The sequence below is a fragment of the Dipodomys ordii genome, unplaced genomic scaffold (genome assembly GCF_000151885.1).
Source record: "Dipodomys ordii isolate 6190 unplaced genomic scaffold, Dord_2.0 Scaffold43, whole genome shotgun sequence".
Classification (NCBI taxonomy): Eukaryota; Metazoa; Chordata; class Mammalia; order Rodentia; family Heteromyidae; genus Dipodomys; species Dipodomys ordii.
Genome location: NW_012267259.1, coordinates 6,074,536 through 6,091,367, shown reverse-complemented (window position 1 = coordinate 6,091,367; position 16,832 = coordinate 6,074,536). Strand labels below are relative to the sequence as shown.

The 16,832-nt window shown below is 38.1% G+C and overlaps 1 protein-coding gene across 7 annotated transcripts in view; it reads left to right on the top strand.

Moving 5' to 3' along the window:
- The window catches only part of Tcf4 (transcription factor 4), a 350,212-nt gene that overhangs the window by 220,353 nt on the left and 113,027 nt on the right, over window positions 1-16,832 (top strand). For 5 of the 7 annotated variants that reach the window (XR_001175170.1, XR_001175169.1, XM_013018942.1 and 2 more), the window contains 2 exons: window positions 2,602-2,731; window positions 3,383-3,432. Coding sequence is in view for 5 of the 7 variants with exons in the window: in XM_013018942.1 (XP_012874396.1) it covers window positions 2,602-2,731; window positions 3,383-3,432 (180 nt within the window). In the remaining 2 variants the exon portion in view is untranslated. Of the gene's footprint in view, window positions 1-1,987; window positions 2,040-2,097; window positions 2,171-2,601; window positions 2,732-3,382; window positions 3,433-16,832 lie in introns of those variants that run through there. The other 2 variants (XM_013018945.1, XM_013018943.1) reach the window with 2 other exon arrangements.

Here is a 16,832-nt window from a genome sequence, read left to right as displayed (position 1 = left end):
GCAGTAGTAGAAACAAGTGCTAGGTGTTTGGAAGTTCTACTTGATCTTTGTATAACTACTGCTCAGAGTTCATGTGGCTCTTTTGCAGGAATTGGATGCGTGATCCATGAACTGATTTTTTTTTTATACGAACAACAGTAAGGTCATCTTTAGCCAGTCAGCTGTTTTCCTGTTACCATCTTATATTTTGCACAGCTCTCTATTTGAATACTGCTGAAACCTGCATGTATGTTTTTAGTTTGGCCTATTAAATACATCTGCTTTCCTGAGAATGAAAGTTTTGCCACCAGGGCCTGTAGAAATTTATCAGTGGTTAGGCTCACTCAGATGGGAAATATTTCTGCATATTTATTCAGCCTTTTTTTTGCAAATGTTTATATATTTTTTTCAGGTAAAAGAGAATTGGAGAAATAAGGCTAATGCCTCTGAGAACAATGCCTGTATTACTGGTAAACATAAGTTGCTGATAATGTTATTTCCATGGAGCTGTTGGTGTAGCTCAGTGGTAGAATGATGAGGCCCTGGGTTTGATTCCCAGCACTGTAAAATTACAACAATTATGGAGTAATAATAATAAAATGCTGTCATTAACAAACTCTTTCCCAGTGAAATGAAGACGTATTTGTAGATCTATCAGCCCATAGGAGAGTGTGACTTTAAATCATATGGTTGCTTTATCCATGAAGAACCCATTGGATTAAGACTTAAATAAATATAATAAAACTTTAGACAAACAAATAAAAATCATAATTTCCAAAAGTGTAATTTTATGTTGAGATTCTAAATTTTTAATGTGATTTTTTAATGATAAAAATTGATGTTGTATTAGTAAATTCTTAATTTAGGAAAAACTTTCTCATGATGAGTTTTTGTGTTTGTTTTTTAGTTTGTCACTGGATAGTATTGTAACATCTCTTCCAAGTTTGGGAGAGGCAATAGTTGAGCATGCAGCTGTCAGAATTTTAGCTGCAGCAATCTGCATCCTATCAGGTCTTTACATGACAAACATGAAGATGCTCACAGTGAATTTATTACTCAGTGTATGCTTTCAACCTTAAATCTGAGTGTTGAAATTTTATTCGAATGTAATGTTTATTGGGTATCTCTTTAAAAAAAAAAAGTCCCGGCTAGAGAGTAAGCTTGTCAGTCACTGATTAGTCCTTTATATAGTACCTATGCCAACACTGGCAACAGAGAGGTCTCTTTATGATATTTAGCTATATAATGGTGGTACGGGAGGCTTTGAATTTCTGATTTTCCAGCTTATGGGTCATATTTGACCAACTGCTTTCACAAGAAGACATGCCACTTTGTTGAGCTATTTAGGAATCAAAAAGACTGTCTTAATTTAAAACAAGGACCCTTTGTTTTAGTTGGTGACTGCCTTGTGAAATTTTTCAGTTCTCAGTGGGTTAACCAGGGAACAGGGGCAGAGTCATAATTGGCCTATTTAGAGTATTTTGCATGTGAATAGTGCGTTAGAGAAGCATCCCGAAGTCTGTTGTGAGTGACATGGTGATTAGAATTTAGATTAGGGAAAACACATTCTGTACTTTATCAAGGACAGTAATTAGTTCAGTCAGTAAAAGTTGATTACAAGTAACGATAAAGTTAGATTTTTTAGTACTTAATTTTAAAATTTCTTTATTAAACAGTAAATTTGTTCTTAATATAAATGGTACTATCTACACTTGTTTTATTGCATACCAGAATAATTAAAAGAACAATGTGTTCAATGCAGAGTATAATCAGGCGATTTATATATTATGGGTAAGTTTCTATGTGGCTTTTAGAAAATGTAATAGTATTATAGAAGCTGTCTTATGTCATCAAGTTTCGAAAGTTGAGTAATTTGTCATCCTGTGATAAGTTAACAATATTTGTAGAAGTTTTAAGTTTTCTAGTGTTCAGGTTACTGTTTAATCTGTGGGACTGTGTTTTGGCTTCTGCTGTTCCTCGAGAGACTGTTTATTCCAAAGCCCTCTGGTTTTTTTTTCCTGGTAGTTTAGAATGCCTACTTTTTCTATCATCTTGCAAGTGTGAGCATTTGAATTTACCCTCTGTTCAGCTGTCCTTGTCTCTTTGTTGGCGCTGTGTCTCTTTGTGGGCGCTGTGTTAAGTTATGAAGGATCATGAGGTTCTGGGCAGGGAGACTGCATTCTCAGCACAGGTTTGCGTCCACACTTACCCCCTCTGCGTCGCCGGGGAAGTCATGTGTGTTGGGAAAGTGAGCTTCTTGTGGATGCTTGAGAAGGCCAGGCACCGACAGTTCCCATATAGGAGCCTAATGCAAACATCCTTCTTCCAGAAATGCCATTTTCTTAGGAAACTGAAATGTTACCATCTGAAATGACTAAAACATACATCGTGTAACAGGAATCGTCTTCTACTCTCCTCTCAAGTAAAGGTTTAAGAATTCACAGACTTTGGGGCCAGCTCCCTGGACAGTTTTCCTTTTTGGTTTGTGTTCTTTGACTTGGCAGATACTGATCTATCAATTGCATTGGTTCGACAGTATTGACACACAGGCTGGAAGAGAGTTGGTGAATGTAAAGAATTAATATTATTTGTTTTGTTTTGTTTTTCTTTTTCACTTTTTAGCAGAGTCTCCTTGGAGGGGACATGGACATGGGCAATCCAGGAACCCTTTCGCCCACCAAACCCGGCTCCCAGTATTATCAGTATTCTAGCAATAACCCCCGACGAAGGCCTCTTCACAGTAGTGCCATGGGTAAGGTCTTCCTCTGTTTAAATACCTTGAACATTTATGAGCAGATTTGTTTCCTCACCTCTCCTTCCATTCTGTTTCCCCAGAAAACTCCATAAAATTTGGCCCCATTAAGTTCACCCCACCACCTGAGTAGTTCATTGGGTAGATCTGTTAAAAACTTACAGCAGCAAGGAAACTTTCCTTTCCTTTCCTTTCCTTCCCTTCCTTTCCTTTCCTTTCCTTTCCTTTCCTTTCCTTTCCTTTCCTTTCCTTTCCTTTCCTTTCCTTTCCTTTTCTTTTCTTTTCTTTTCCTTTCCTTTCCTTTCTTTTCTTTTCCTTTCCTTTCATTTCTTTTCTTTTCCTTTTTCATTTTCTGCTTATTTCTGAGGTTCCCTTTGCTGCACAGGCCAAGAAACTTAAAAAAAAAGTAAAAAAAGTACAACCAAAGTAGTGACAAATTACAATACTCTATCTTTGTTTGTATGAATAGAGCAGCATTTCTTTCTTTCTTTCTTTCTTTTTGCTAGAATAAAAGGTGATAGCAGTAACTGTAATGTGTTATGGTAATGATTTAAGGGAATCTGGTCTAATTTCAGTAGCTTCTTGGTTTGATGATATTTTAATTTGGAGAATGGGCACGTGGGAGCTCACAATATCTTCATTTTCTTTCAGAGGTACAGACAAAGAAAGTTCGAAAAGTTCCTCCAGGTTTGCCATCTTCAGTAAGTACTGCTTGTTTCTGCTTTGTTATTTTGTTCATCATGTGATATTCGCCATTGATTGGAAAAGAACAAATGAGGTACTGGACATATACTCAGAGTGTGCATCTAGAATGCAGCAGAGAGAGAGTGACCTGTACGTCCAGCCTTCTGACCCACACTGGAGTGATTAATAGCATATCCACTGAGGCTGGGTGGTTTTGTTGGTATTCTTGCCTGGTAGACTGCCTGGCAAAGGTGCCTGAAGTTCTAAGTTTTACCTGTCCTGGGCTTTGAGAGAGCATTAATATTAGTCTCCTGTGTTGGTTCACTTCTTTGTCAGCATTATGATGCTTTGTGGAGTTGCATGTGGAAAGAGATTTGTGGAATGGATTTAGGAAAAATTTCTTGAGTTTCAGCCCACGTGCAGAGATAATGTCTCTGTTTTCTGGAGAGATTGCAGAATGAAGGCTGCAAAAGTAGCTGCTTCAGTAGCTGTTTGAATCTGGGATACCAGATGACAGACAATTGACTTAGAAGAATCCAGCTGTAACCCAGGCATTCTGGATTTCTTTAAAAACTGTTTGTGGGGGGGGGCGGGGACTTCGAAACTCTTAACACAATAAAAATTGGTTGTGATTACACTAAATACATGTTAGTGTGAAGTTTTGTATGCATTTTCAAATTTTAAGTCCTAGATATTTTATTTGGTTTTGTCTATTACTGATACATCTGTAGTAATTCTCTCTTTAGGTAAACTGAAAGTTCTTTTTTTCTCCTTTCTTGTTTTCCTTCTTTTCCTCCTTTTACTTTATTCTTCCTTCCCGAGATAAATAGGTGAGTTTTGAGAAGTATGGGTAATAGGCCTTATAAGTTCTTATACTTTAAAATAAAATTATACTTAGATTTCTGAAAACGTCCTATCAACGTACTTGCATATTAATGTTATTTCATTTGTACTAAATTAGAAGATTACTGGACTTTGCAAAATGTGCTAAGATTAGATTAATACCTGTGATTTGACTTGCTTTCTTTCAGTTCAGCTCATCCAAAAAGTATTTTTAAATGAATATATCAAAATAAGTTTTACCAGAAAACTCTGAATTTTTATATGCTGATTGTCACAGACTTGATAATGTTGAAGACACATCACAAAATTACTTGTAAATACTGAAAGAATCTTGTATATATAAAAGACAAAGACAAGAAATAGTTACTCGTGACAACAAATATGTCATATTAAATTGTACCATGTTATTTTTCTCATGTTTATATTGCATCAAAATTGGTTAATATTCCCCAAGGATTGTAGAAGCTTATCTTAAGCTTGAAGTTCATGGCAGAGTTGATGTAGATGAAGTTCTAGGTTTTTTGCCAACTTTTTGCCAACTTTTGTAGTTCTCACAGCTGTTGACATTTTAAACATACCTAAACCTAATACTGACAGTATTAAGTACATTAAAGTCCATTTTGAGAGTTCTGAAATGACACTATTATTTTGGTTATAAGAGCTACAAAAACCAGCAATCATAATGCTGTTTATTCCTTGTATTAACATTTAACTTTTAATTTTTAACATTTTAACATTTAATTTTTTTCCAAAGTGAAAAGTTAGCAGAAACCTCACAGTTTCTAAGAATGCTTTTGGTGTGGTGTTAGATGTTGAACGTGGTCAACAATTTCTTAATTCATTGTAAATTTTTCAGGTTTCTTTTTTTCCAGGTAAGGGGTAGGTTTATTCAGTAGACCTGCTGGGACCAGGCAAGGTTGGCACTCCACGTGGCTGGGACAGGCCTGGGAAACAGCAAGAGCTGGGAAAGAAAGGAAAGAGAGAGAAAAGAGCTAGAAAAGAGCAGAGAGAGAGAGCGTGTCTGGGAAAGGTGGGAAAGAGAGAGAGCTAGGAAAGAGAAGGGAGCTAGAAAAAAAGAGGAAAGAGCTAGAAAAGAGCAGAGAGCATTTTTCAGGTTTCTTAAAGCTAACTGGCCTCTGTGGACAATGTTACCAGTAGTTCCTTTTCCATTACTACTAAGACAGCTTATATATTGGTGGTATATTGTTATATACTTGGGAAAACATAAAGGTTTTTTTTCTGCCAAAAAATTAACATTTAATAGTTAAAAATTTAGTTGGCATGATTTGCTTTTTGGCTTTTGAGAAGCAGATTAGAATGAATTCTTCTTGGAGAATTTACATGGCTAAATATTTTAATGCTTCTTAGGTAATATTTTGGTAAATAGCCTTTTTTGGAAATTAACAAGGAGAAGGAAATTATAATTAAAACTGAAGTCTTACCTTTTTTGAACCGGAAGAATGAAATACTTTGGGTAATTTTTCAACTATTTGTTTGACACCTTAGGAATATCTCAATTTTGTTTGAATAATGACTTAACTTAGTACATGTCAGCTTGTCGGTATATATCACATCTATGTCTATATCATTCAAAATGGGTATTTTCACTGGATTCCAAGAAGCTTTTGTTATGGACATGTAACACTTTAGCTTCATTGTATGAAGATTTGTGAGTTTTTATATCTCTGCCTTGTTTTTTTTTTAAGTTCAAATGAACTTAGTAAGCATTGATCTAAGAAAAAATACTTCTGAAATGTGTTTTATCATGTTATGAGTAGTTATTTAACAGTGAAAGATTGGAGTGATCATAACCAAACAAAGGCATTTCTATGTTTTCCTTGATCCATGTTTACCATGATAATAGTAATAAATCTGTCCCTGTCTGTTGTATCAGCTTCCTTTTAGTCCTTTTCTTCTTCAAAATGGGAGTCCTACTCTTCCATAAGAAAACACTGTTGACAGTCCATAGTCAGATGTTGTGACACTACTCACTATTAGTGAGAAGCTGAGCCTCATAGCCAGTACACTGGCTCTTCAAGACTATTAGGAAGAAGGAGGAGATTGTGTGGCTCAGTTTTGAAAACTGAGTCTACAGAGATAGACAGAGAGACAGAGAGAAAGATAGCCTTGCCACACCATACCCTTTTTGAGGAAGGATCCATGAATGTGTATTTGTGCTCTGAGTCCCATCCAGAGATCATGGTCATGGTCGTGGCATGACAGTAGTAGGTAGTAGCAAGGTGACACAGAAACCAATCACAGGGTTCCCAGGCAAAGGCTTGAGGACAGAGGGAAGCCTTTCCTTTGTAGAGCAGAGACCTGACTTAGGGTTTGGGGTTTTGAGTGTTTGCATGTTTAAGGAAAGGCTATGGGAAATGACATTACTCACATGCCCACAAAAGCCCTGCTTACTGCTGCAAACCTTTTCGTGTTCTCTGCTCGTATTTTAATCCTGTGCCCTTTTCTGTCACATCCCAACGTCTTATTGCCTTCACTTTCTGTTGAGACTTTAGTACTGTAGCTTTATCTTGGTTCATATTCGTGACAGTTTGTTTTGCATTTCTAATGTTTTGAATCTACATGTGTACTTCTTGTCTTGTTATGTCTCTACATTTGCTTTTCTATTGGAAGCTGCATTTTATTGTAAATTTCATATTTTTCAACTTCACTTCCCTTTTGGTAAATTCTTTTTGTGTAGTCTAATAATCATGCACATTGACTCATGTATTCATGCAGAGAAAAGTGTACAACATTAAATTTCAGCATTGGAAAAATGATCCATAGTTCTTACTAGAAATCAACAAATACTTTCTAAACCTAGAAAGTAACAAGTTTAAAATGTGCTCTTTTATCAGACCCACAGAACAAAATGAAAACCTTTCAGACCAACGTGTAAAGATAGAAAGCCTTGACCTAATCAAAATTATATACTTAAAAAAAAATCAGAATGTACCAACAACCACAACTTGGTAGTGTAGTCAGTAGTTCTAGTTTGAAACTTTGTACCAATGTTCTTCTAGAACATAACAGTGCCTTGGAAAGTGAAATTTTAATTTCTGAGCAATGATTTATAGCTGCTTCTCTCTGTACTCTGATCGGTTCTCTATTTTTCATTTTTCCATAGTCTGTTTTCTGTTACATTGCATATTGATTTGTTAGAAATTCAGGATGATCTAGGAGGCTTTATTTTTTTATTTTTTAGTTATGGTGAAAGATGTTTAGAGAACCTACATGCCAAGGATAGCAATCTCTACTAGCATAAAGAGTCTCAAGTTAGTTTTGAATGAGACAATTGGAGGGCTGTATCATTAGGTGAATTTGGGATGACAAAAACTCAGCATGCATTTAGTATTATATTTATCAGTTTTCTTCAGATTATATCTTAGGTAAAATATAATCATTAGATTTGGATTTGAATTGAAGATTTCAAATATGCGATAGAATTTATACCTTAAGCTTTTTTGGAGAAAGAAAAACACCTTTTGGGTTTTTTTTTGTGTTTGGTAATTTTGGCCTAAGATATTTGAAGAAATCATAAGACTATTTAAAAGAAGAATTGGTATATTGTTTCTTTATTAGGGATTCAGAAATTCTTGATGATTGAAAAACATGATACCACCAGACGCCTGTGGCCCACACCTGTAATCCTAGCTACTCAGAAGGCTGAGATCTGAGGATCACAGTTCAAAGCCAGCCCAGGCAGGAAAGTCTATGAGACTCTTATCTCCAGTTAACCAACCAGAAAAACGGGAAGTGATGCTGTGGCTCAAGTGGTAGAGCACTCACTTGAGCTGAAGAGCTCAGGGACTGTGCCTACATTCAGGGTTCAAGCCCCACGACTGACCAAAAAAAAGAAAAGAAAGAAAAACATGATACCTAAAATACATAAAATTTCCTCCATTACTTTTGACATTGATAGCATACTGCAGTTCAGTAGGTCATTTGTTTTTTCTTGTCAAAAGATTTCAACTCGAAATGACAAAATTTTCTATGAAAATATTCTATTACAAGTAAATCGAGAATCAGCTGCCTGGGCTCGGCCCTCTGTGGTAACTTTTAGTAGTATCTAAGTGTGAAGTAAGATGTTTAAAGGTAGGATCTTTTCAAGGTCCTTTCTTAAAGACAGATATGTTTTGGAAAGTATAACTAGGTGTTAACATCAAAATGTTAATTCTCAACATCTAACTTGAAATACAGTGGGCCCATTGTTTTTAAAGATATTACACTATGAGATTTGAATATTAAAATATTGCTAATTAATTATGAAAATGTATAGGTATGACAGAGATCAGGAAAAAGCAATTAAATCATCCGAAACAGCACTGCAGTATTCACGCAGTTGAAGCAGTATTTATACGTGACACTTGGGAACACTTTTAAATTGGAGAAAATAGTCAGTTAATGCTGAATTCAAAGACTTCAAGTTCACCCCATCTATTGTTTCTCTAGAAAGCAATCTTCTCTCCATTGCACTTGGAGGTAAAAAAGTAAAACAAATGCAGGAGGATTTTTTTTAGTGTTTATTTTCATTCGGGGTTCTTATTCCCTGAAAAATACTTCAAGAAGCACGTAGAAAACACATGTCACATGTCTAATAGATAGACCATTAGGTGTTCCAGATGTGCCAGAGCTTATGCAAAAGATTTCCGTATCTCTTCCTTCTTTAACCATCCTCCTCCCTACCTGAGGAGCCTCAACTTTTCATCCTTTAAAAAAAGATCATATATATATGTATATATACACATATATATACATACATACACATACATATGTGTATGTACATACATATATATGTATTCTTTCTGCTCTTCCTATTTTGAATCTAAAAAGAAATGCAAAGCTGTAGACAAAAACATTAACGACAGATGAAAGGTTTGTGTATTTGTGAGCTATTCCTGGGTTATCTTTACAAATGAAAAGGATGTGAGCCTCACAGCCACATCATCATGTCCTTGCTCTCAGCAGAGGTGTTTTCCAGTGGCTGATTTTTCCCCCCTACTATCTCTTAAGGTATGCAAGGTATCAGTTCCACCTCAAAACTTGCCCCACCCCCGAGTGTGCCTAGAGTGTGCTTTTATTTCTAATCAAGTTTTCAGAGTACTGTATCATCTGTTAAGATTTGTCAGGACTTTGGTTTAAACTCTTAGCAACTGGAACAATAGACGAGTGAAAATCTGCACTCATTTGTTCAGAAAATAAAAATACATTTTAGGAAACTGTGAATTTGAACTTTATTTTGTCACTGACACCAAAAAGTATATTTTGGTGTGAAATCTTTTAGTGTGAACCACTCTTTCTTGGTTGCTTAATTATAGAAATCTAAGAAATTGCAGCAAGACTGCTTTTACCTTAGAAAGAGATTGTCACAAGGCTTATATGTATCTTGGAATTTCAAAACCTGTTCTCTTAACATCTGAGTTAACTGAATTTACCATATGTTTATGGGATAATATCTAATTGTGGCTTGTTTGGTTTGATATTCATCTTTTTAAGTTTTAAAAGTTCATTCATTCAAATAGTCTTCAACATTCTAAAATTTTCTTTTTTCTTTCTTTTTTTTTTGCTTTCCCAATCACTGATGGTTTCTGTATTTTCAAGGTGTGATTTCCAGATTTCAAGCAATTCGAAAGTTTTTGTTTTAAAGTAGTAGGTAGAGTCCGGTAGAGAGTTACAGAAGAAGAGCGAAGTTATCTTATAAGAACTAACTAGGCTGTTTTTGTTTTGTTTTGTTTTGTTCTGTTCTGTTTTGTTTTTGTGCTGGTAGGGCTTGAACTCAGTCTGGCCAAGTGCTGTCCCTTGAACTGTTTTGCTTAAGGCTAATGCTCTACTACTTCAGCCATAGCTCTGCTTCTGGATTTTTTGGGGGGGTACTTAATTGAAGTTAAAAGACTCACAAATTTTTTTGCCAGGGCTGGCTTAGAACGGTGATTCTCAGATTTCATCCTCCTGAGTAGTTAGGATTGCAGGCATAATCCACTAGTGCCTGGGTTATTTTTTTCTCTTTGCTTTTTATTTTATTATTTTTGTGTCAGTTTTGAGGAAGGAAGTCAGGGCCTGGGCACACTGATCCTGAGCTTTTGTGTGAAAGCTAGTACACTACCACTTGAGCCACAAGTACATGTCCAACTTTTTGGTGGGTAATTGGAGATAAGAGTTTCCCAGACTTTCCTGCTTGGGCTGGCTTTGAACTATGAGCCTCAGATCTCAGCATGAGCTACTGGCTCCTGCCTTTGTTTCTTTTTAAAAGGAAATTGCACTACATTTTTAATCGGCTAGGTTGTCAGCTTTGACCTCCCTGTGTCTGGTCATGTTGGTGTAGCATAGTGCCATTATGAAGGAGTGAGCATTTACAAAATGCTGCGCAAAATGTGTGGCTTTATTTGGATTATTTGATCTGAGCAGGGCAGCATGTGAATGATTCTGATTTTCCCCCTTTGCAGCTGCTGCCTAGGTGTAGCGATCTGAGAAGTTCTGTCCTTCACTTAAGCATATACTCCCTCTTCAGAGAAGTTAGGGTAGTGCAGAGCTTTCTGCAGTTGGTAATAGTTCAGGGCTGCAAAGCAGAGATGATTTCAGTTCTGGTGAGATGCATACCTTTCCATTCCAAAAGCATGTGAGAGCTCTGCTTTGCAAAGGGCATTTTAAGAATGATATTTAAGTGGCTTAGTGGCACCATTGCTGTCTCTCTTGTGATTTTGCCATCAGAGGAATCAGTCATAAATTTGCTGCTAGAGTGGGAAGTTATCTGTAAGCATTTACTTCTGGAGTAATCAGAAGAGGTTTCTACGTGTGTTAAATTTCACTGAACGTGTTTTTGACTATTCAGTAGAACAGAGAATGGGAGCATTCCTTTGCAAAGCTCTTTCATAGCCGACTCTAAAGCAAATTCCTTGGTGAATTGACCTACCAGTAGCAATGAAAGGGAACTTCTTTTGTGCGACATGAGCTGATATTAGAAAGAGTTGTGTTTTGTGAGAAAAAAAGACCTTTGTAGTACATTTAGTCAGGAAAATCAGTGTCATTTATCACATGAACATAGAAAAACTGTCACTGTAACCACTTGCCATTAGCACTTAGGGATTTTAGGGAAATGCTGTTTTGGAACAATTATTTTGATACCATCTGAGAAAGAGTACCTAACTGCCTACAGCAACCGCCTCCCTCCCCAACTCGTATCATTCTAAATATGCCTCCTGGATTATACTTATAATAATATTGTAATGGCTTTCATTCTACCGATTGGCACAGTATATCATTATATCATTAGCTGCTGGGAGAAAGCAGTTTCAAGTAGGTGGCTGATTCTTAGTGTTAATGTTTTCAAGTAACCCTGTTTGGGGAATTGGGCTGTTTCACAGGTGCTCAGGTGTATTAGCACAGGGTACAATAATATTTTCTGGCTTGCTCATTAGGAAATGAATTTGAAGCACAAGATAATTCAATAATAGGCAGGGTATAAAAACTGGGGCTGGATCTTAACAAACTTTATTAACTTGAGATGTTAAGAGATGAGATCTAAATAAAATGTCTAAGTCTGTGCACATAGTACTTGGTTGTCATTACACTGCAGCAGAGGTTTTTTTTTTTAATTAAAGAATATTTGTGGTCCAGAAACTGAGACTTGTTGAGTCTGTGTGTGTGTGTGTGTGTGTGTGTGTGTGTGTGTGTATAACCTTTAATCTGAGTAGAAAGCAAGCCTGTTTCTGCAACTGTTGTACTAATGGAAAGATTTGCTATATAATAAAAAGCAACAAATTCTGCCATCAACTTCTAAGGCATACCCACTCCTTGAGTGAAATTTTATTTATGACACAGTGGGGGCTCCTCAGGCAGTGCATTGAGAGGAAGTTTATTTTTAGAAGTCTATGGGATGCAGACACATATAATCTGGAGCTTAATTGATATGGCTGGGGAAAAAAAAACCCAGAATGGAATTGTGCAAATTTAGTAGGGACAGATATAGTTGGGATTATAAAATTCAAACCCTGGTGGCAATTATTTTTCGAACAAATGCTGTTGTGTTTTCTCTTCAGTAAGTTGTACCAACAACTTCGCTGTTCCGAGAAACTCCTGACGACAGATGGGGAGTTACCCAGGTGGGAGGGGGAAAGGCATTTTCAGATGTGTACATGCATTCACTCATTCTGTTCTTCATTTCAGTTTATTCCAAACGTGTTTTAACTAAATTGAAGACCAGGCACTTGATAGAACCACTAAGACCCTTGGTGTAGCTGTGAAGCCTTAACACTGACAAGGTTCTTCATCCCTAATGAAATTCATGTGGTGGTGTCTCTGACATCCCAATTTGTGAGAATAGCTTGAACATTTTAAAGAGTGTAATGTCTGGCCGGTTAGCCAATTCATGCATTCACAAAGAAAGTAGTTTTTGTCCCCTGGCTTATTATGGAAATGCTTAGTCTGTTTCTTCAGTTATCACCCCCATGAAAACAGTGAGGGATGTATTTTAGGTACATTTTTTTAATCCCATTTAAGCCAACCTTATTGCCTTATGAATAGCATTATTATTTAGAAATACATGTCCAGTGAGTGGATGTAGGCAGAACGGTGATGTGATAGAGTAGAAATGACACTGTACTGTAAATAAACAGCCTTTCATTGCATGTCTTGATATCCTGTGCTCATCTGGAGGCCTTGTTAGGTCACAAACCTGGACAGTTTTCTATAAAATGTGGTATATATAGAAGCTGTGTAATAACATGATAGCAGTATACTGGTACTAAGCCTTTCCCCTGATGCTTATTCTGGGCTGAGCATGGTTCTAAGTACTTTGCAAGTGTTAAGTCATTTAAGCCTATAAAAATTCTGTGAAATAGATAGTATTGTGGTTTTTTTTTCCCCCTCTGGATAAAGAAACTGAGGCCCATGATGGGGAGGAAACCTGCTCAAGCTCACACCCCTTGTAAGTGGCAGAGCTAAGACTTGGGTAGTCTGTCTGGAAGGTTCCTGTGTTCTGAGCCGTGACGCAATCTGTGCTGCCTACAGCTGTTCATCCCCCTCTGCAGAGCAAAAGGCTCTCTACAACATGGTTATTGTTTGCGTAGAAAGCATTTGACTATCTGGAATAAATTAAAAATTAAAAAGTTTGCATTTCCCCAGAGACCCTCAATACCTTCATAGTATGGCTGTGCACAACCTCTTTCTGACAGCTCAGATCCGGAAGAGACAGGCAGAGCATTTCCGGAAGAGACTGTATATTCTGGATAAACATAGACTCTGACAAGCTTGCTTTTAGTTGCCTGTGCTGTGCACATACACATACACACATGTATGTTATATTTCATTATTATACATCATAGTGCTGAAGTGGTGAGCACTGGCAATGGTGGCATCCATTCTTCTGGCGCTTAAGGAAAAAGGGAGACATGGCAGCTGCCTTGAGACCATTAACAGCACAATGGAGTCTCAGACTGTCAATGTATGCAGAAGTTAGTTAACACAGGTCACTCGCTTCATCTGAAATTAGGAAATATGTCAAGCTCCTTTTGTGTCATTTTATCCTTATATGACCACCCTATGTCAGACAAAGCACCTGGTCAGCCTACTCAATACCGAAACTGACAATTTTACAAAGTTGTTAGTTCTTGACTGGGATATCAGGCCCAGAACTCCTAATGTGATTCCCTGAGCAGCCATTTGTTTCTACCTATATCAGCCCTGCTTTTAGGTGAGCAGGCTATACATGCTCTTTCTTGCATACTGTAGCAATAATGTGGTAAAATAAACAGGTCTGAGGGCGGCTCTTCCTGGTAGTGCATTGCAGGGAAGGGGATGGAAGGGCTTTTCTTTTGGTAGGGCTAGCTCCAACCAAGTGGAGACTTGAGCATGGGGTTTAATGTCTTCTGACAGCATGAAGTATGTGGACTGTGTGGGCCTGGGTGGCAGTCAATTTGCTTCTCTTTCAAAGCAGTGTTGAATTTCTTTAGTACATTTCTAACATTAAATCAGAATAATTGAAAGATTCTTTGCTTTTAGAGGAAAGCTAAGGAGTCACTGGATGCAAGCCTTTGCTCTATTATAATATGTCTTTTCTCAGTTACAGCTCTTGAATTTGTAAATATAATTTTGCTTGTCAGCTATGAGACAGTTAAAACTTTTTTTTTTAAATAAGAGCTGCTTAGATAACTCTTCTTACATTTAAAGAAACAAAACAACACATCTTCCCAAACAGTAGAGGAAGGCCAAACAGTGGAGGAAGGGTGGGCAGGAACATGATCTTAAAATTCTACAATGTCCTTTGCTCAGCCAGTTTTAATATGCGGACACACCAGACACCAAATCCGATTCTTCAGAAGGGTCCCTCTGGGGACCTTTGGGGAGCCCTGAGCCTCACCTCACGCACCCTGCTGACTCGAAGCAGGCTGTGGTTCTCAGAGATGCTGTCCTTTGCTGAGAGGCCCCATAGTTCAGAACCAGCCACCCCTCATTTGTAGTCATTGCCACCTTGTGGATTACAAAGGATATTGGTTTCCATCAAACTTCCATTTCAGTTTGGCTTCTCATGGCAAGAGCACACTGGCAGTGGAGGGCTGGGGTTCCTCACCAAAAGGATCCCGGTTTGTTCAGTAACACCTCATTTATGATTCTGATGAGAGTGTTTTTTCAGGAAACACACATTTCACTTTTTGACCTAGGAGCATCTGTTAGAATTTTTTTTTAATACTACTTTGGCATTCTGAAAGTGTTAATGTCTTTCATATCTGTTTAATGCTATTTAGGGATATTTATGATCACCTCTTGGTTACTCAGGGTAAAGTGTGTCGCAATTTTTTTTAAACAGACAGGAAAGCATTCACATGAGGAAACAGATTGCCTTAAACATGTGCTTCCTGTGACAGTAAAAAGAACAAATTAGATTTAACACTGTGTAATGAATGTATAAATGTGTACATTTAAGCTCTTAAAAGCTTTATGTTCAGTTTTGGTCACAACAAAAAGTGAGTCACCTGGAAAAATAAATGATGCTTGGGATACCGGCAGACTCTTCACCTGCTGGCTCCTCCTTGAGCTTGTGAAAAATGTCGGAGGAGAGTGCCAGCGCGAACGAGCCCGTCCACGGCACAGGCAGAGGTTACACGGGGTTAGGGTCTGATCTGTGTATCGAGTCCAGAGATGGGAGTGTGCTGGGAGGAGGGAGAATTTTTCTGTTTGTCTTTTTCCCCTCTCTAAGAATCAATGAGCATCTCCATTGTTCTGAATTCCAAGTATTCCTCTGCCTTTCGTGAAAGAAAAAAAAAAAAAGATGTTTCCTTACTAGACCTGAGTACAATTTCATTATAGGAGAAAAAAAAAAGGACTCCTTTTCTTATGTAATTCAGTTTGTGCTGGAGGATGCTGGCTGGCAGGGAGTGAATAGAATCTGAGTTCATCTTTCCAGTGAGACAGGAGCATTGAATTGGAGGGTGTGAATTCTGTCCCCAGCAGAAGAGGCCCTTGTGGCCATTTCTGTCTGAGCCTGGCCGATGGTGCCTTTCTGTCCCTTGTGCTTTCACAGCTAAGGGTTTGTGGCATGCTTACCAGCTCTCTAGCCAAGGAGAGCGGGGACGGAGTTCCTCAGGGGAGGGCATGTAGTTTGGGGACATCTGACTCTCTTACAGTGCATCCTGAGGTACTAATATCAAAACAGCCTGCTTGTCGTCGCACTGTGGGGCAGTGCTTTTTTTGGCTGCCGTGGTCGGAATGAAATGGGCAAGCTGGAGGCCGCTTGGCATCAGAATGGGCTAAGGGAGCTGGGAAATGAATGCAAGTCACAGCCAATGGTTAACTTCCTTTTTGTGTGTCACTTGGCAGTGATGAGACTGATGGCGATTTTTTTTTTTTTTTTTTGTAAACGCGGGTGAAAGTTCAGTGCCGAACCATGGACGCGGTGACTGTGCTTCCTCAGATAGTTGACTTGTGTTGATTTCTTGAAGCCACTGCAGCTGGTCAAGGTCCAGCCAGCTCTAGGAGCTGAGCCCATGGTTGTCAAACTGGAGAGGGAAAGGTAATCAGAGTGAGGGGGGGATAGAGGCTTCACACAAAACCTCACTGATCTCTCGTCAGACGTGGGGAAGCGAGAGCATGCCGAAGCATAATGCCCTGCTCTTGAACGGAGACCCCTAGGAACACACAGACACCCAAAGATATTTTTAAATTATCACCACTCCACTCCCCTCATCCCACATAAAGGATTCAAATCAATTTTGGACTGTCTGGAACATGCAGGGTGCAGATAGCCAGACTGAATTCAGCTAAAAATGACCGTCTGCTTTTTAGGGAGGTTGTGGCTCTTTGGTGAGCCACACTATTTGGTTTAAAGAATCGTTTGGACAAGAGTTTGGGAGAATGTGTAGCCTTTCCAAGATTTCCCTGGTATTTCTCTGTTTGCAGGGAGCTGTTCCCCAAAGGCGAAAAGAGCGAGTTGCCATCTTGAGGAGTGAATTGCATGTTTAGTGAACACCAAATGGTCTCAGAGATACTCTGGAATTTTCAATATATCTGATGGCTTTCAAGTAGTGTTTATTTCCCTAAAAACTTCTAAACATTTGTGCAAGATATCAGGAAGATGACCAACTTC